At 36.2% G+C, this 21,133-nt stretch overlaps 2 protein-coding genes across 3 annotated transcripts; both read left to right on the top strand.

The window, feature by feature from the left end:
• The first annotated feature begins 1,032 nt into the window (after positions 1-1,032).
• LOC119998472 (splicing factor U2af small subunit B-like) lies at positions 1,033-4,648 on the top strand. 2 transcript variants are annotated; one of them, XM_038845812.1, is made up of 6 exons: positions 1,033-1,352; positions 1,465-1,551; positions 1,654-1,735; positions 2,645-2,771; positions 2,863-3,315; positions 4,337-4,648. In XM_038845812.1, the coding sequence occupies exons 1-5, from the start codon at positions 1,110-1,112 to the stop codon at positions 3,272-3,274; spliced, it is 951 nt and encodes a 316-aa protein (XP_038701740.1). In that variant the 5' UTR covers positions 1,033-1,109; the 3' UTR covers positions 3,275-3,315; positions 4,337-4,648. The 2 variants fall into 2 exon arrangements, with proteins under 2 accessions (XP_038701740.1, XP_038701741.1); XM_038845813.1 differs by having other exon boundaries at positions 3,447-4,648.
• A 394-nt stretch (positions 4,649-5,042) lies between these two features.
• LOC119998471 (delta(14)-sterol reductase-like) lies at positions 5,043-11,969 on the top strand. Its single transcript, XM_038845811.1, has 13 exons — positions 5,043-5,389; positions 5,466-5,583; positions 5,698-5,768; positions 6,442-6,498; positions 7,165-7,256; positions 7,999-8,046; positions 8,205-8,316; positions 8,417-8,463; positions 9,352-9,433; positions 10,237-10,313; positions 10,414-10,533; positions 11,451-11,525; positions 11,615-11,969. The coding sequence occupies exons 1-13, from the start codon at positions 5,339-5,341 to the stop codon at positions 11,766-11,768; spliced, it is 1,104 nt and encodes a 367-aa protein (XP_038701739.1). The 5' UTR covers positions 5,043-5,338; the 3' UTR covers positions 11,769-11,969.
• Positions 11,970-21,133: the final 9,164 nt, after the last annotated feature.

The following is a 21,133-nucleotide window of genomic DNA, read 5'->3' as shown; positions in this document are numbered from 1 at the left end:
AAAAGTGCATAAAGAAAGAGATCAGAAACAGTAATAGAGGAGGAAGAAGTGGAGAACATGGATCTCCACCTCCTCCTCCAAACAGATCCAGAGGAGTTTTGAGAAGTTGTATGAATTTTGAAACGAGAGAGAGGTTGAAGAGTCACAACTTACTAGTTATTTATTTTCTACTCTAAGAGGATCATACTTGTGTGTCTATAAATTATAATCATGGATGGGGATAAAATAAGGGTCATGAATCGAGAATTACGTAATTTGAAGTTAAAAACATAATTAATATGACCACTAATATTTAATCACCAAAAATTTTTACTTTTATTTTAAAAAGACAAATGTATAATATTTATCTTAACGAATCCAACGATATAATCTTTGTGCGAAACAAAAATCAAATTCAATATAAAAAAAATGACAATTTTAAACCGTCGGATATAAACTCAAAATATTCAATATGTTTGATCGCGATGAATTGATTTTTATTTCGGATAAAAAAGATATTGTCGGATTCGTTATGATCAATACAACAAATTTATGATTTAAAAAAAATAAAAAATTTTGATGTCTAAAAGGGGGATTACAACGGGACCTTATTAGAGCAATTGCAATGGTTGTATTTTAAGGGGGCATGAATGCACAAAAAGTAATATTTGATAAAGCCAACAAATTTACATTATTGTATCAATATATTTTGTTGACCCAACCAGATCATCAAAATACTTAAATAGATCAACAAAACATATTCTCCAATGCATTTTATTGATCACAACAAAACTACACTATTGTGGTTACTCTTATGGCAGTTACCCGGCACCCCCAAACCAAAAATGGCACCTGGCCCCAATTATAAAATTGTCTATTTTGCTTTTCCAGAACTCAAGCAGAGCCCATTACAAATTCAATTGGCCCAAAATCTGGAAAAACTCTGGCCGAGCCCAAAAATAAAATACGCTGGTTTTGGGCTCATCAAACTACACTGGTCATCCACTTCGATATGGATTATAAATCATAAACCAGGCTTACCTCTACTACTTCTGAACTATATAATTATTACAAAACCCTAGATTTGATCTAATCCAGTCAGTCGGTGACGGCAAGGCAAAAGAGAATCCATGGCGGAACACTTGGCATCTATATTCGGTACAGAGAAGGACAGAGTCAATTGCCCTTTCTACTTCAAGATCGGGGCCTGCAGGCATGGCGATCGCTGCTCACGGCTTCACACGAAACCTACCATCAGCCCCACCCTTCTCCTCTCCAACATGTATCAGCGTCCCGATATGCTTGCATCTGGCACAATCGATCCCCAGGCACAGACCAACCTCGATCCCCGCAAGATCCAGGATCACTTCGAGGTCCAGTCCCTAACCCTAGCACCGGATCTAAGCTCATACACGTGTTTGTTCTTTTTTTTTCCCCTGATTTTATTAAACTATTTTTCAACTCTTTTTGATTATTTGGGTACAGGATTTCTATGAGGATTTGTTTGAGGAGCTGAGAAAGTATGGTGACATTGAGAGTTTGAACATCTGTGATAATTTGTCTGACCACATGGTACTAGAATTTGTTTATAAATTTTAAACCTAATTTACAGTTTTTTTTATTTTTATTTTTTATCTCTCACTAATTGTGTTGTTTATGTTTCTGCTTGAGAAGGTTGGGAATGTTTATGTCCAGTTTCGTGAGGAAGACCATGCTGCAAGCGCTCTTCAAAATTTGAGTGGAAGGTTCTATGCAGGTAATTGTTTGGTTTTTAATATTATTTTCCCTCAGACAAGCTGCTTGTTGTTGGATGATAGATTAGCGAGTGCCAAATATTTAGGCCTGCTAGATTAATTTGCTGTCAAAGCTAGTTTGGAGTTTCATTACGTGGTTCTAATCCTTCTTTCGCTTTGATATAGAGTTACACACTCCGCCACTCCTTGTGTGTCCTGTCCAATTTCTTGGGAGTTCCATCGGTGTCTTTCATAGTTTCTCTCTTTACTGGGCATCTCCTATTTGAAGTCTCTAAACTTTATGTGCTGTTGCTTTAACTTTCATCAGTCCATGTCTTTATTCTTGACTAGTTTTATGGAAAATTTCAAGTATGTGGAGGCTGTAGAAACTCAAGACACAACACTATGTTCTTTTCCTTTTGATTTTTAAATGTTAATGGAAGAAATCTTCTTTGAGGCTGGCAGTGATGAATTATAGTAGGGGTTACTATTGACCTCGTTCACTCTTTCCCTATTTGAATTCCCTCCCATTTCATTAGTCACAAACATGGGTTTTAATTCTCCTGGCTCCATTTCGAACTAGATTTTATTGCCCGTGAAGTTTGGGCAAAGTTCTTGCTTTAATTTAAAAATTGTTTCCTTCAGTTGAAATTAGTTATATAAATTTCATTGGGCTAGCCATGCAATGGAAGCATACATGTTCTGTCTTTAACAGCTGTGATTATATATTTGAAGTGAAAATTTTGTACTTTCTTGTATAGTTGTTGGTTGGCCATTGTGTAAGGCTCCCGTAATGACAGGTTGACAATGATCTTGTGTGATTTTAGCTACAAAACTTTTTCATCGTGCTTCCTAATAGTAGTAGTTGTAGTTATAGCATTGGTCATGCATTTCTGTTACACTGACATTTTTGTCACCTATTAAATGGGTAGGGCGTCCAATCATTGTGGACTTCTCTCCAGTTACAGATTTTCGTGAAGCCACATGTAGACAATACGAGGAGAATGTATGCAATCGTGGTGGCCTATGCAACTTCATGCATCTGAAGAAGATTAGCAGGTGAGCTGATTTTTCTCAACACCCTATGTTATGTCCGAATAATTTCTTATCATTCTGTGGCTTAAGCAGTTCCTTTTTTGGTGGCTTTTAGGGAACTGAGGACACAGTTATTTGGGAGAAACAGGCGAAGACGCAGCAGGTCTCGTAGTAGAAGCAATAGTCCACATAGGCACCGTGGTTATATGGACCGTGGCCGTGGTGGCCGTGGATATGGTCGAAGAGATGATTACAGAGATAATAGGTACCATGAGAAAGGTAGGAGGCCAAGAAGCCGGAGTCCAGGACATAGGGGTAGACGAAGCAGAAGCCCTGGGGCAAGGAGGAATAGGAGTCCAATTAGGGAGAATAGTGAGGAAAGAAGGGCCAAGATTGAGCAATGGAACAGGGAAAGGGAGCAACCAGAACCTGCTGATAAAATTGACGATACTTACGATGATAATGACCCGAATGGCAGCGAGTTTGCAAGGAATGGTGGTTTTGTTGATAATCCTACGCAGCAATAGCAGCATTGCGATACTCGTACTGGCATGATCAGAATTCTATGGTTTGTTCCTGATTCCTCTACTGAACTGATACTGGAATTTGTTTTTCCTGGAATTAAAGATGATACATCTTTAAATTTGCTAAGACAGCCCATTTAGAATGCATAGCTTACTGGGGATTTCCACTGTGCAGGTGGAGTACAGGTCCACTGTCGTGTTATTGATAGTAAAACTCTGTTTTATGCCTCTTATTTCTCCATCATTCCCTTAATTAAGGGGAAAGCATTTAGGATTTGGCTGCTATAATGCTTTCTTTTCCTTAGTAGACTGCGAGTTTTCCTCATTGTTGTCTTTTTTTAGAAATTATTTGTGGTAATTGATAGGTGATATCTATTGCTTTGTGAAAAACCATATTAGGCATATATAGTGGTCCACTTCGTAAAAATGGTTACCTCAGGGGCATACTTCACCTGTTTCATTGGCTATTGAAGCCAAGGAAAGAGAACTCCCAAAATTGGTGCCTTTTGTATTGTACTATGGTAGGTCCTTGAATATGTGCTTTTACGACTATTAAATTACATTATTTCACCAGTCTTTTCACCAATATTTAATCCTATAGGAATTTTTTGTCTTATGAAAATTCTTCATTGTTGGAATTTTAGTGAATTTCCTATGGCAGAGATGCTTCCTTCGAATTTTTCTTCTTTTAGTTGGCTTCAGCTTTGTCTCCCTCTTTCTTGTAACAATCATTTTGGGGCTCTTAGCTTAGTTTAGCCTATTTGTAGTCTATGTTTGCACCTTGTTGGTACTTTAACAAAAAATTTACCATGCAAAAAGGCTGTTTCCATTGTGAATTTGTTACTAGCATTCTTGTCTCTTAGTTTGCATGAAATGTTGAGGAATTTTCATTGAGATGGAGCACCTTTTCTGTCTCCTGGTAGATATGGAGAGGTTATTCTTGGTCAATTTTCTTTGGTAGTTGTGATCTTACGGACTTCACGAGTTTTGCAGGTTCAGGCTTTATTGCTTTCATGGATCGGGCCTCAACTTTTTATGTCTGCTCACCTTGATATTTATATACAGGTTGGATATCGTATGCAGAGCATATTTGCAGGACTTTGATGTAATGTAGTGGAAATGTTGAGGAAGCTCCGACAGGGAAATTAGCTGAAGAACACTTAACTTGGTGAAATCGTTCAGATAAAGAGTACTGAAAAGCAGCCAGCAATTCAACTCTGTTGGTTTGGAAGACTTTTTTCCCCTACTACTCCCCCTTACCCCTTTTGTCAGGAACTGCACTCTCTATGTTTTTTTTCTATTTGGATGTGTTAATTCTATCCTTGCTACTATGAGGTTTTAAATTAAATATGCAGCTTGTCTGGAATTGATTTTCAATCTGTAATTCAATTAATCACTAAACATAGAGTGCTCAATAGGTAATTGACGGATTAGATATTGGGCTAAATACTTGAAGTCCATTCGAATAAATAAATTGAGCAGGCCCACTGGGCCAAAACTCAAATCCACACCTCCAATCCATCATTTGAAATTTTGAATGTGATAACACCAATGGTTGGGTTATAATTCAGGACGTATCGTATGGATTCGGAAGATTTTGAATTTGATTTAGCTTGAATTTAGAAGATCATGAGTTTCGTTGTTATTCGTTGTTCATTGAGAATATTATTCAGAAGATTTTGAATTTGATTTAGCATGAATTCAGAAGATCATAAGTTTTGTTGTTAATTGAGAATATTACTCTTGTTGTCACGCATTGACCTAATTTATCATTTATGCCGTGTGATTATCAAGAGCAATGATTGTCGGTTAAAAGAAATTCAGTAGGAATTCGAATTAATAAATAATTGTCCAATCGAATCCCGCAGTTAAGAAAATTTTAATTTAAAATACCCCACAAATGATAAATCAGAATAAATAAAGAACAAAAATAAATTGAGCGGCAGTGTTTTACAGCCCGTCTCCAATGGGATCCTAGTGGGCAGAGCAGAGTGTGGGGGGTCGGAGAGAGTCGAGAACATATACAGGGGCAGTGAATAACTGATCCGAATCTGCTTCTTCATTTGAATGGATTTGGAATTTCTTCTACATTCCCTGATTCCTTCTTCATGGACCTCCGTCAGTACTCTCGCACCCTACTACTTTTATTTTCTGGAATGGCTTGTTAATTTCAGTTTTTTGGGGAATTTGTTAGGCTATTATACTGGTGGTATTTTTCATTTATTTGGCGATTGCTGGATCCATTCTACCTGGTAAAGTTGTTCCCGGGGTAATCTTACAAGATGGCAGTCGACTCCATTATCGCTGCAATGGTGCTGTTTTCTTCTGATATTATTTTTCACAGCATTTCGTTTAATTCAATATTTTCGGGTTCAATATGTTTTTGTGCTTATATGTACTATTTGTTTCTCTTTGCCTTCCGATAGGGATGTTATTGCTTCTTTTGCTGGTTTCGCTACTTGGGTTTGGTGCTAAGATGAATCTCCTATCGCCCACTGTATGATTCGATTGTATTTGCCTTTTCTTATTGCTAAATGTTCTTTAAAATCTGATTGTTCCTTCACCTCTGCATATTGAACTTATTAGTTTGCAAATATTGATACTTTGACCATTTCAGCTCGTGAAGCTTTCTTGGTATTTAACATAAATCCTTAAGATTACTTGTTATTTTAAGCTCCAAAGAATGAAGCTGAATGATTGTCTATGCTGGAAAGGCAAAGTCTTTAACGTGTATGCTGTTGGGCTAGAGTAACATAGAACTTGAAGAAGGAGAGAGAGAGCTGTGTGAAATTTTCAAGAAGATTAAATACAGACTACTGTCAAAACCCATTTAGATTGCACCTTCGCCCAAAACCCATCCTGGAAATTAAAGATTTCAACTTGGTCCACGGAGAATAAGTGGAGGTTTATCAGTTTTGCTCTTTGTTGTTTAGCAGTTTTGTTGATATGAATCTAGGGATAAATTTTAAGTATTTCCTAGCCGAGGCCCCTCTGGCATTGCAGTTATATGATATGATCACGAATGGATAACATCTTGACTCTTGAGAGGTATATAAATATTTAAACTAGTTCTAACCACTTTCACAGGTTGCTTGCACATGCAGGTGTGTGTATCTAATGTGTATAGTGGGGCAAGCTTACAAATATTGTTATTTCAATAATTTCTGCAGGTCATATCAGACAGAGGACTAGAGCTACTTTCTGCAACTTTTATATTCAGTTTTCTAGTAAGTTGAAATTAAATTCTGCCTTGATGAACTTTTTTCATATACGAACTTGGTGAAATTGTATCAGTGGAAGCATGCCTCTATCTTGGAGTGCATCTTTATAACAATGTCCCTCATTGCAGCCAGCATTGTAAAGAGATTCTGATGTGGTTTTTTTAAGTCTCTGGTTTTTTGTTATTGTTTCCGCTTCATCCACGTGATTCTCCTTACAGACCTAAATGTTAGACCCTCTCAAATCTCAATCATGCATGATCTTACCTGTCTATATCCTTACTTCATGAATGTAAATGAAACATCAGACTACTGAATTGATAGTGTTTCGAAAATTCTCGCTACAATTAAAGTAATACAGCGTGAGCATACAATCAATAATTAGAGCAGTCACACAATTAATAACTTGTTGAAAACATCTCTCTTATCTGGTGCTTGATCATCATCATCCGAGCCTTTATCCCAAACGTTTGGGGTCGGCTACACTACTCTATGAGATAAAAAATAGTATATTATTTTTGTTACCCAGTTTGCATGTTGTGCAATATACTAGCAGTTTGTCATTGTTCTTAGTGTCTTTTCGGAAAATATTTTCTTTTAGTTCATTAGCTATTATGTTTCTTGTTTTCTGATTTGACATTCTGTCTCTTCATGTTTGTTATATCTTCTTTCCAGGTGACATTTTTTCTCTATGCTGCTGGTTGCAATTCAAGCAGTCAGAGTTCTTCCCTAAAGGTTCATATCACAGGAAACCTAATTAGCGACTGGTAGCGTCATCAAATATCCCTAACATACTTCCACCAGAGCCTCTTTTGGTGAAATTTTGCCATAGCATGAAAAGTGACTAGATAAATTAGAAGTATTTAGAGCTGATGTTTCTGCAAGTTATTATAAAAGCATGTTCCTGCCCACGCTTTTCAAATCCATGCACCATTAAATGAAGTTTTCCTTTCAGTTTAGTACTCAATGGGCATGCAATAACTTTTAGACACATGCATGCTAGCCCTTAAGTGCTTAAACTGGCAGTCTGGCACACTCGCCCAAACTGTATTTTCTTTTGAATTCAAGCATAATCCCTATAGATACATATAGTTGCGCCCTAGTTCTTTTGAATTGAAATGAACTGTTGGCTTCATTTTTGGCCATTATAAAGGAAAATCTATGCTTCATCTTTGAGATGGATGAGATTGATGTCTAGGTCTGGCCATAACCTAGGGGTTTTTTTTTATCTTCTTAGAGGAACATGGATGGGCGATTTGCGTAAACAAACCCTTCTCTTTGGCTAGACAAGAAGCCCAAAACTTAGCCTTGCCTTCACCTTCACTGCAGCATCACAATCAATGACTATTCAATGTACCTCTGATGACATCTAAGAATACGGTTGAACGTTGCTTATGAAAACAAAATGCTTATTACCTATGTTGTGTGATTAATTTTCTTGCTGAATGGTTTTTCTTCTAGTCTTCTAGATACAGTTTGATGTGGTTACCTTGTTTGTCTCTCAAATAGGTGGTTTGGAATACAACTGAATCCTCAGTTTGCAGGCATTGACCTCAAGTAAGTGACATGGTCTGTAATTATTTGGCATGCTTCTCAAGAAGCCATTTGATATATGTTATTGTTAACCAGTGCATTTGAGCAATGATTTTGAAACTTCATTCCTTGAACGTGGCTTGTTATGGTGTGTATAAAGATCATTGAGTTCTCTTCTATAGGTTCTTCATTAGAGCTGGAATGATGGGATGGTTAATTATCAATCTTTCAATCCTAGCAAAAAGCTTTCAAATGCTGAGCTGTTCAATGATCCTCTACCAGCTGTTCTGTGCGGTAATCTGGTGATGCTGACTGATACAGGTTTGAGTTTTTCTGATTTTTCTTCTTTTGTACAAAATTTGTGAATACTATCTATGTCACATCTTTGTTGCAGTTATACATCCTGGACTACTTTTACCATGAGGAATATATGACTTCTACTTAAGTGGATTTCTTCTATATCCCATGAGAACTATTTTACAGTCTTCCTCTGAACCACTCTTCGAATATTGTATCATTAGCTTGATAGTTGCTTGGAGATAAGCTGTAAACTGCATTTCCTAGGTGGTATTGTTTGACATGGGCAGTGCAAATAGGTAGCAACTTTGAAGTCGAAAATGGCTGATTCACCAGTGTCTTATAGGTAGGATCCAGTATAAGTAATGCTACTTAAAAATGATATGATATGATGCATTGAATGGTTCATATGTTTTGAAAATTTTGTTTGAAACTTGGTTACGTATAGATAGGGCAGGCTCTCCTGATTTTGCCTAATCCTTGTAGAGGCAAGAATCTTTAGCCAAATTTTCAAGGTATGGCATAACTTTGAAATGTCACAATGTTCACGGGCTCACAGCTAATATAATGGATGCTAATTGCTAAATGTAACTCTTCCTTAGATGAATACAGGCTGAGTTCAAACATAATCCCTTAGTTCAAGATCAGGTGCAAGCTCAGCAAAGCTTGAGCTGATAACTGCTTGTCTCGGATAGTTAATTGTTTGTTCAGTCACTTCAACCATGACCGCAACTTCTTCTATTACTTTGGTTCTGACCTAATTGTGCTACAATTTTAGAACTAAGATGGCATATATAGGCAAACTTGTATGTTCTGTCTGCTTATTTGTAATTTGGTCTTGCACATTAGTAGTATTTATATTTTCTCATTCATCTGTAGTTGAGTGTTCATTTCCTTAAAGTTATCTGTGATTGTTATTTCTATTATCTTTCCTTCGAACATCTCAAATTTTTAAGCTCAATTTCAAACTGAACTTTAAAAAGATTGGTTGAGTAGTTCATATATATATATATGTCCTGCATTCTCTTACAGATGGGACATAATAGCAGAGAGATTGGGTTTCATGTTGGTTTTTGGAGATCTAGTATGGATCCCTTTCACTTTCAGTATCCAGGTAAGTAATCATGAACTGTAGCTTTAAAAAGATGGCAAAAGAGTCTCTGTTCTGTGGCACAATGCACAAGAACTTGCACCAAATGTTGGAATTGTTATTCTTGTATACAATATGATACGAATGTCCCACATTGCTTAGATTGGGGACAAGCGGGGGTATTGATACGAATGTCCCACATTGCTTAGATAGGGGACTTGTGATCTATTGATAAGGAGGGCAAATGCCTTCCTCAATCAGCCAACTAGTTTTCTAGGTCGTGGTCTATTGGGCTTGTTGGTTACAACCAGCCCATATGTAGGTAATGGTTGGGCTTGTGTGGTTGGTTAAGGAATGTATGGGTCTGCTGGGTGTGTGTATGGGGCGCGCACCTGGCCTAGTTCTTAATACAATCATAATGTGAAATGTTTCTAAATGAGGGCACCCACACTCCTCAAGCTCTTGAGTTTCAATAAGCATAGATTTCGGTTTGTTCCACTGATGCTTGGTGACAAAGGTGAAATTTAAACTTAAGGGACCTTTTATGGCTGCATATTTGGGTTTCTAGAAAATATGATTTGCTATCAGTATAATTTTTCCTTGGTTGTAACTATCACTCAGACTCATAAGCAGTTTTTTTTTTCTTTGTGCTTCTGATGGCTGGTTCAATTTTGCTGAGAAGCTTGAAAATGGGAATAAAATATATGGTCTAAGCACACTTACACATATATGTCCTACGATCGTTTTTTAAATACCCCTCTTCCTGCACAGGATACCATTATGTTTTTTCATTCATGCTGATTGATCATTGTAAAACTCTTTTTTAGGGTTGGTGGCTCTTGGGTAACAAGGTGGAGATAACAACAGCTGCTACTATAGCAAATTGCTTTGTTTTTCTGATTGGGTAATTTCTAGCTATTTATAGATGTCACCAGCCATCAATAGTATGAGTTCTTTATGGGAAGCGACTAAAATTGAAAGCTTTGCAAAATAAAACTCGGCAGGTATATGGTTTTTCGAGGAGCTAATAAGCAGAAGCATATGTTCAAAAAAAATCCTAAAGCACATATATGGGGTAGGCCACCGAAGGTTATTGGTGGAAAGCTACTTGCTTCTGGTTATTGGTAAGATTTCCATTTGAACATATTCTTTGTTCTGTTGATTTCTGATCTGGTCATTGTTATTTCTATACTATATTTCTATTACATCATGTACTTGGGAAATTCATGAGAAGATCTAAATTCTAAACAGTTACTTTGCAATTAACAAGGGCCAATCAAAACGTGAAAATGGAGACATGGATGTGGAGTAGATGAATTTTGGATGCGTGATTTAAATATGAGAACCATTTAGAACTGACATGAACACCGATATCGCATTTTCTGAGGTTACATTCCTATGTATCAACTCTGTTTTTGAGCATCAGCCCAAAAGGTCTAGGTATGAATTGATGACTGCACTGTCTAAATAGGCCCATGTTCCTTTCACTATTTGCAATGGCTGTCACTCTCTTTTCAAAGCTCCTGTTATTGACTTTGTTTTCGGAAAGTATTAACTAAATAGATTATAACAGCCAATTTGGTATCAGCCGGGTTGTGAGGCGTAATCTGCCTTCCGAGATTATAGCGTGGAAGTTACTGGCCATTCTTTTATCACTTACTAGTTGAGAAAAAACAAGAGAATCTTCACAGAGCAGGATGAAGTATTGAAATTCATGTGGGAGATGCTAAAAGGAGAAGAAGGCCCAAAGAGATATAGATGGAAGTAATAAGAACGTATATAGACTCTATAGGATTAATCAAGATATAGCTTTGGATAAGATTGAATGGTGAAGGAGATTCAAGTAATGATCATCACTACTTTCTCACTTGTATTCATGGAGCATACCCTGACGTTGTTCTCGATAATGGCTTTGATCATGATGATATTACTTTCATTTTGGTTTGCTCAATGAGAAAGTGATGCTGGATTAACTTGTGTCAATTGGCAATCTGTTCTAATTGTCTCTCTCATACATACAAGTATGATTATTTTGTTGCAGGGGAACAGCTAGACATTGTAATTACCTTGGGGACTTGCTGCTAGCACTTTCCTTTAGTCTACCATGTGGAATAAGGTAATTTTCCAACACCTTCTGTTCTATATATGGTAACTATTCATCATTCATAAATACATTAACTTCCACTCTGATGTTTCATGCTGCAGTTCTCCTATTCCATACTTCTACCCCATTTATCTTCTTATTCTGCTAATATGGAGGGAAAGAAGGGACGAAGCTCGTTGTGCCCAGAAATACAAAGAAATATGGGCAGATTACTGCAGACTTGTTCCATGGAGAATAGTACCATACTTATATTAGCTCCAGATCTTCTGGAATACACTGCCATGACATTCTTGAATTCTTTCAATCTACAACTAATTTAAGCCCTTAAAAGCTTTATTTTTAATTTGTTTTGTCTTGGTAGCCTGAACAGCTAGTGACTTATGCAAGATACAGTGTTGGGTGCCAGAATTATGAAGGATTCAAATGGGAAAATGTTATCTAATCTGCTTAAGTTCCTCTTCCAGTCCCATAAAGAATTAAAGATCCTAGTTTCTTTCCTTGTCTCCTCTCCAAACCACCCAACTTCAAAACTAGCTCCCTACAATGGCAGCAGGACCAATAACTCAACACAGTTGGGCCTTACAATATAACAACATTCTGTGGTATGTTGTTTTGTGGACCTTCTAGTGAACTTTTTCCAAAAATCCAAACTCAAAATTTTGAAATCTTTTGATCTTTATAGATTTTTTGTGATTCAGATTCAGTCCAAAGTGGATAAGTATACTAGATGAGACAAGAAGGTTACTCAAATATTTGCACTTCCAAGGTGGCCTTTGTATTTGGGTGCATGGTGTAAATCTCTTTAAGGCATGGTCTTTTAGACCCACTCCGACGGATCATACATCGTACTCTCAGAAGATTGTGTCAGATCCATACATCGTATTCTCAGAAGTTTCCTTACACGGAATCATCGTAAACGAAAATGATAAAGATTCCCGCAATTGATGTTCTAATTATCTCAACTATTGAGTTGGACAGATAAGATTTAAATGAATTCGTAGGTTTCACATATCGCACATGAAATCCTATGTGTACAACTAATTAGTTGGATAATTAAGATACCAACTGTTAAGATCCTTATTAATACTGCATTGCAAATCGCATGCATTTTTACGAAGAGGTATGGTCCCAAAATATTAACGAGAAATTTGAATATAAGACCCATAAACTTACATGCAATCCCAAAAACCCTTTAATTAAGCCTTATACATGTAAGTTTTTTTTCACCTCTTCAAGTATAGAGGTAAGTTTCACTTTGGAGTTACGTTGGTTTTAATATCCTTACCAACTCATTAATCAATGGAAGTAATAAAAAGTTAGCTGAATACCAACTACCAAGCACTCTCTTCCTAGTCTCTTACCAACTTTCTTTTTCTAGTTGTGGTGGTAGATCGGTGGGTGAGAAAACCTTAAAATTAGTGCATTGTCTTGCTCAGTTATAGTCAAATGGACCCCAACACAATGAAGAAAAAAAGCAGAGAGGAGAGATGGTGGTCCTTGTGCTCTGTGTTCCTCACTCTTATCAATGCTTTTCTTGTCTTTTATCATTCAACCTCTCTTTTTTCCTATAATGCTTTTGCACTATATGTAGACGTGTATGCATTAGAGATAAGAGAGAGAGGGAATAAGGCATCCAGCAGGTTTTGGTAGCTGGTCATGGTTCAATGTATTGAGTGGCCCCATTCACTTGTACCATTTTAAACTAAAAGATTGGATGGATTGATGGGTTTCATTTTCATGTGGAGTCATTGATTGTGGCCTGCAACTTGCTCCTTCTCCAAATAATTACTAACTTGGATTACTCACATACTTCACTGTCCAATGGAAATTGAAGTGTTCTGGTTGGTTATCTCGTTATTAGGCGTTTCGTATGTGCAGGCGTATGGCGTTTGAAATTCTCTTGGGATATTTTTCTATCATGGGTTTATCTCATCTTTGGGGTTTACAGCGCGCATGGATTTTGGTCCAGTCATAACTGACATTCGATATTGGATATTTTCTTAGTGGTATTCATATAGTGGGCTTGTCTCAATTTTGGGGCTTATGCACATGGGTTTCGGCCCAATCTAAACTGTCATCAACGTGTTTTGCGTTGGTTTGACGGCTTGAATTTAGGCCTATCCAACTGTCTGACGAGCACACTGGACCGAATCATTCTCAGTTGTCAAAAAAATGACAGAAGATTCACGATGGAGAGCATATATATACTTAATTTCCAAGGCAACTATGATGAACCCCACTGGAGAGAGAGAGAGACTGCAAGCTTTCACCCGTCTTTACTCTTCTATGAAAGGGTAGAAGGGGAATTTGATATGACCGAAAAGATGAGCCGAGTGAAAAAAAAATAGCTTCGGCCTGCATTCCAATCTGATGAAAGGAAGATAACTTGATGGATACAAATGAGGGAGGAACACCCTCCTTATATACAAGTCTCACACTATCCAAGTGTGGAGATTAATCCATGTGGATGGTTGAGATCACCCCTCTACAATGTTCCTAAGGATATTCTAAATGAAAACACCAACGATGGAGATAATATAAATTAGTGGGCTCGCAACTGAAGACGAATATTCTAAATGAAAACACCAATGATGGAGACAGTATAAATTAGTGGGCTCGCAATTGAAAACGGGCCGATTAATTGGAATTATTTGCTAACCTTATAAGGTTACAAAAAATAACTATTCTAACCGATGTGGGATACCAACAACATCACATCACAAAGTCCTAACGCATTTTTACGTATGAATCCATATTAAGGGTCCAAACCTTGTGAGGAGAAGGGGAGGCCCACGCCCAACCTATCACTCCACGAGCCCAGCCTAAATAATCAAGAAAATAAAATTTATTCTTTTAATCATCAAATAAAAATGAACTTTGACAAAATCAAACCTAACGATCAAGAGAGTTTTTCCTCTTTGAAAATTATAGGTTTGATTTTTATCAAGACGTAAATGAATATTTTATTATTTTTTTGATGCGAATAATTCACACAAACTCATAAATTTATCTAGTACGCATCTAAAAAGAAATGATGACTTCAAATTCTCATGTAAAAAAAATTTGTGGACTACAATCAAAAGTCAAAATATGACTTTTTTAAAGTCCAGTGGAGAACGTAAACCTATCAAGCGCAACCCAATTCAAAACATGACCCTCGGAGGCAGGAGCAATTGCAATGGTAGAAATCTATTGATCCATCGATGGTAAAAGTGATTAATTTGTTGGGCCATGATTTTTATTTTGGCTACAACAATACAAGTTTGTTGGCCCTTTTTTAATCGATCAAGCAAAGGCGCGTGATCTTTGGCTTGCTCTCTTGTTGGCTTCATACAAGGCCCACTCAATTACTATATTCACAATTACACAAAAATCAATGTTGGGCCCCATATCTATTACACCAAAAATCAAGCCAATAAATCCACACCATTGTACGACTTCATATGGGACCCACTCAAGTACCACACTCACAATTACACAAAAATCAATGATGAGCTCCGCCTCTATCAAACCAAAAATCAAGCCAACAAATCTACACCATTGTACTAATATATTTTGTTAGCCCAACCACATCAGCAAATCACATCCCCCAATACATTTTGTTGACCCCAACAAACCATACCATTGTGATTCTTCTCACATTTATGCATGTATTGAAGATTTAATGTTTGGAAAAATGGCTCCCCCTAACCATAAGGCTAAGAATTGATTCCTTCAATTTTTATTTCTTTGCGAAAGCACAACTCTCTTGCACAAGACTCCCGTAATGAACAGGATCGAGGACATACATGTACGAAAATTTTATCCTCACATAATATGTAAAGTGGTTGTTTTCAGAAATTGAACATGCGATTTCTAAGTTACACCATTGCAAATATACTATTATATTACATTTCTTGCGAAAGCATCTAACAACAAATATTAGTCTAACATCAAACAGTTCAAACAAATGTTGGACGTTCAATTATTGTGAAGTTCAACATTGTTGATGTTTTCCCTACCTTTTTATGAAAAAAAATATAGAAGAGTGCCTTGATCAATATTTGTGCGTCTAAGAGGAATGATGCTTTACAAAATAAAAATAATTGAGAATCTCAATTTATAATCTCCATTTTACCCTCTGTAAGTGCAATTTCTACAATCATTGAAAGGTCAACTTTGATTACGTGGAGGCTCGTTTGTACCTTTGAATCTTGCAAATATCGCAACAAGAACAACGGTGAAGGCTCTTAGACCGAATTGGGGGTGCCGATCGTAGAGGCTCCGACGATCAAGTTAGTGGTGATCGGAGATGGAAGATCGACGATGACTAGAGTGTTTTTAATTGAATCTTCGGTGAAAGGTAGGAGAAATGCCTATCTCTGGTTTTTTATGTCTGAATCCTCTTCTCCAAGGTAGGAGAAGAGTATTTGTATGAGAGTGAGGATTGCCTCGAAAGTCGTGTGACCAACTTCTGTCCTTTTTTGGTATAACCCAAGGTATAAAGTCAAGCATAGTGAGTATGTTAGGGTTGGTAGATGAAAAAGTAAGATGGGAGTGTCAGGACATATGATGGGGTTGGACACGTGTTGGCCACGAAGTGGAGGATCGGAGTGAGCGACCATAAATGAATTGACATCATAAGGCTGAAAGATCATACATGGAAATACTTACCTGTCAGGTCCAAGGGTGTAAGTGTGAACCGGGTTGGATATACTTTCCAGAAGGAGGGTATATGTATGTCGGCTTGGGGCCTCCGTGGTCGTGGTGTCACTGGAAAGGTAGGAGATCCTGTTAGACTATGATGTCACTGCCAACAGTAAAGCTGATATCAGATGTGACGTTAGTCGCTATTGTCAGATGTGGCGTCAGATGAACTGTTCACGATCACGTGACCGGGGTGTTCACGGATGGAACTCCGAGGGTTTCACATAGGCCCTAGCATGGGCCTAAGTGCCAGTCGAGCCTATGAAGTGGGTACATTGAACTTGGGCTTGTAACTAAGTGGCCCAATGGGGGTCATACAATTTTTGTTAACTATACATGTGTGTTTATAATCAATGACCATCACATTTGCCACATGTATTGAAGATACAATGTGAGTTGTAAATTCAGAATCTATAGCATTGCTCTTTAAAAAAAAAAAAAAAAGAAGGTTTGAGGTTTAAGTTCATCGATAATTATTACGTGTTACAATCATGAAAATAAACATAAATGGGCTCATGGGCTAACTATGAAAGTTAGAAATATCCATTCAAAGTTAGTGTAGCGTTCGAGAAAATATTCTAATGTCATAAGTGAGGCTTAGTAGCCAAGGGATATGCTCTCCCTTGCATACTTAGACTGGACTCGACTATTCGAGACCCAACAAGTGAATTAACAACCTAAAAAATGAAATATCCAACATTAAGATTTTGGCACATGGTCTACTTTGATACCATTTAGAGCGTGTACACCTCATGAAAATAATGTAATAGTGAAGACAAGAGGAGTATATATATATATATATATATATATAGACTTCTTATAATTTTATATGATAATATTTTGGATTCTTATTTTAACATAAACTCTCATATGTTTTAATCTCTCAATGTTCTCCAAATATTATATATATATATATATATATATATAGACTTCTTATAATTTTATATGATAATATTTTGGATTCTTATTTTAACATAAACTCTCATATGTTTTAATCTCTCAATGTTCTCCAAATATTAGGTTAGTCGATCTAGCCCAATGAGTAGAATTTGACGCATATCAATATCTCCTTTGAGAGCATCTTCAATCATCTCCAAAATGAGAGAAATCTTATTTTGATATCACTTTTTATTATTTTTATTACTCCAATGGATACTCTATATAGTACTCTAGAATGAGGGAGAGCATTATCTTTCCCTCAAATTTGGAGATCGCTTAAAAATCTCTCAAATTATAAAAATATTAATTTATTTAACATCATCTCTCATATATCTCCTTTTTTTTTTAAAAAAATACTAATTTAAAATTAAAATTAGCTAAAAGTAATTGTTTAAAAATATTAAAATATTAGATATGATTTGATGTGTGTTTTTGATTGGAGTGGTATTAAAATATAAACTCCGTAAAATAACTTTTTGGTTAAAATAAAAGGGGATATATCTCCTATTTTGGGGGACGGTCGGAGATGGCGAGATGCTCATTGGTGGCTTAGACAAGGAGACAACCTTAATGATATGTCAAAATTCAAATGAACAAAAAACAACTCAGACCTCTTCACACGCCTAGATATGTGTGTCACCCACACCAACAATTTAGTGCATTTGTGGTCCCACCATTTCACCCAATTATGAATGCAATGATCCTCTATCTCATCATATGTCCAAAAGTATATAGGTTCGTAGTACTGTATAACGAATTTAACGAAATATTTTTTGTCGTAATGTTTATACAAATAAAGACAAAAAGAACTCTGAATCGTTGGATTTGAACTCAAAATTTGTCCAGTCTTTTTCTATATGTATGTAATTTTTGTTACTGACAAAAAATATATTGTTAGATTCATTATGCAAAAAAAAAAAATATATATATATATATATATATGTATGTATGTAACCTAAAATGGGCCACTTGAGCGGTGATTCTACTTTACGATTGGGAAAATGTAGGTAGGATAAAAACTTTGATGATGACACGGAAGGTTACAATGCAAACAAATATCACCTTTTCTAAACAGTAAATATTGTCACCACCACCACCATCATTACATAATCTCAAGTGTCATACCCCATTTTAACAAATCTATGCATTGCCACATGGATACCCTTACAAAATTTTGAGGTTGGCATCCATCCCAAAACCTCGTACCATTACAAACTTCGAGGTTCGATAAATATTTTAGTAAAAAGATTATAACTGTAAAAATAAGTGGGTCCAACTATATGGGACCCACTTATATTTTCGAATTCGAAACAAATAAGCATCAAGAGAATAACTTCCCAAAGTTCATTAAGAATTGCCCAATACTTTTGAAAAAAAAAATTCAATGAAGATCACATAGAAATGCATCTACTTTGTATGTCAACGTGAGTGAGTCCTACTTGGGCCTAATATTTTTGAATGAGCTGTAATTTAGTACCTAAGAGTACATCTACATGGCACGACAATACAAAATTAGAACTCCGAGAAAAATTGGTTGGATGGTAAATTGTTAGGATCGACTTTGTCAAAAGTAAAAGATTTTACGTTCAACTCGCACACCCAAAAATTTTCTTTGGAGCTACCTCCGTAGGCTACAAGTCATATGATTACCCACTACATGTGATACAGAGGACACATGTTTCCGTTATTTACTATACTAAACGAGATCTGACACAATGTTTTAGATGAGTTTCTCGTTAAATAAAAAACAATTCAACACTATCTAAATCCACACCAACTCAAATTTATAAGAAATTACACAAAAGGTAGCCTTCTAAAGTGCATCACTCTCCTTATTCCTTACACGACAAAAGTCATAAAATAGGTTCGATGGCTCAACAAACTCGCACTTAAGATATCTCAAGTGAACCACACCCAATGAGACAAATGCAGTACATGCAACTATCTTACACGTGTCTCAACCTAAATTTTGTAGCATAGAAAACAAATGAAGCAATCAGTGAGTGTAACAAACACCAAGAACAGAACAAAGCGCAAAAAGAGGTTGGCTTAAGATTCCCTTTCGGGGGCGAGAGTCCCGAGGGGCCGACAAATCTGTACGGTCAATGTGTTTAACGAGCGGTGCGTTTTAAGTGCGTCCGCGGGCCGGTTACGCTTCTTTTTTACGTAAGATTCGGTCATGTGCCGTTGTAGCTTAGCTTGTGAAACCACCAGATCTACTCTCTTTTTTTAATGAGCCAAAAAGTCTTATAGCTCCATAAACCATTGTAAATTTGTAATTATTAATCAAACAAATACATGTTCTTTCACTTCAGAGTAATTTATTACGTGTAAGAAAAGATGAAGTGTAAACAAGAAATAAATTACCCTGTGGTGAAGAGAGGATAGAGTGTTGAATTTGATTTTTCATTTCAAAGAAAAGATATATTTTTAAATTTGTTAGACCGAATACTATAAATTTATGATTTTAAAAAAATGGTCTCTGAAGATGTTGACAACGGGATTTGTCGGGCTCCCAGGTATCATTGTTAAATTATTGTATCATTCCAATTTTATCGGATGCCGCCATAGGGATATAATAGTCAAACTACTGAATGATTATTAGTTCATTCTCCATTGCATCACACCATCAGAAACCCATTCAATTTTTATTTTTTTTTAAAAAGCATAAGAAACACAAAATCCATTGTAATCTACGCAGCAAATCTCATTTAATACCACCGACCACTACATTAGTAAATCATGTACAATTTCATCCCTGAGGGGACCACTAACGGAAGCGTCAAAACTTTGGAAATCAACAGATGCAGACATATCGGTGATAACGCCGGCCCTAACTGCCCATAGACGGCGTCTAAACCTAACCCTAATAATTTTTTGATACGCTCACCCGCGCCAAGTGTCAAGACTCGTTCGCCACATAAGCTCATTCGTTTTTCAGTTTGGTCACGTGTTTTGGTCCTACCTTGACGCTTCACACGCCGCGGTCATTGGCCAGCTCTGGTGGACAATAACGCCCCCATTGCCCCGTTTTATGGCTAAACAAAATTCCTGTAATTTAAGTCATTTCTAGGTAAGTCTCCCGTAGTTTAGGGTCTATTCATTCACTTTCTTTAAGAGTGTGTTTGGATTAAGAGATTTGGAGAGAAGAGAAGGGGATAGGAGAGAAGAGAAGGAGAGGGGAGGGGAGGGGAGAGAAGAAATAATAGTTTTTCCTCTATCATGTTTGGATAGATAAAAAAAGAATGAATAGAAAATTAGTTTAATTTACTAATTTATCATTATTTTTTAATATGAGAGTGTTATTTACAAGAATAAAATAAGTTTTTAACATATTTATAACTTAATAAATCATCAATTCCCTCCAAATGACTCCATTTTGGAGAAGAAGAATTTTGACAAAAATTTAATGAAATCTTCCTTTTAATTAATTCCAAATCATTCCTCTTAATTTTTTCTAAATTATCCAAACAAAGAAATTGGAAGGAAACTCCCTTTCCTTTCTCTTTCATTCCCTCCAAATACATCAATCCAAACACACTGTTGATGTGATTTTTCTTGTCTACTCAACATGTTTGAACATTATATTGTCGTTAAAAACTAAAATTTCACTATTGATAATATCCAACTACCTTCTTTAGACAAAGCAAAAACAACAATGTTTACTTTCTCTATCCCAATTTGTTGTCACCCTTTGAAAATTCAATTTCTTAATGAGATATGATGTAATACAATTCAACTACACAAAATAACAATGATATTTCAAATTTATCCTTATTTATGACGGTATTTTTTTCCTTGAAAAAAAGATAACTAAAATAATAAAAGTAATTTTGAAATATAACAACAAAATTGTTAATCAATGAAGAAAAATGACTAATTTTGAGACAATCCATAATAAAAAGGACAATCAAAATGAGACGGAAGAGTATCACATTAATTAGTTTAACAAGAGATAAATGAAAAGACCTCACAAGAGATAAATCTAAGTACAT

Source organism: Tripterygium wilfordii, chromosome 5, assembly GCF_013401445.1.
Source record: "Tripterygium wilfordii isolate XIE 37 chromosome 5, ASM1340144v1, whole genome shotgun sequence".
Taxonomy (NCBI): Eukaryota; Viridiplantae; Streptophyta; class Magnoliopsida; order Celastrales; family Celastraceae; genus Tripterygium; species Tripterygium wilfordii.
The sequence above is the reverse complement of the archived record's forward strand: the minus strand, read 5'-3'. Positions and strand labels throughout refer to the sequence as shown.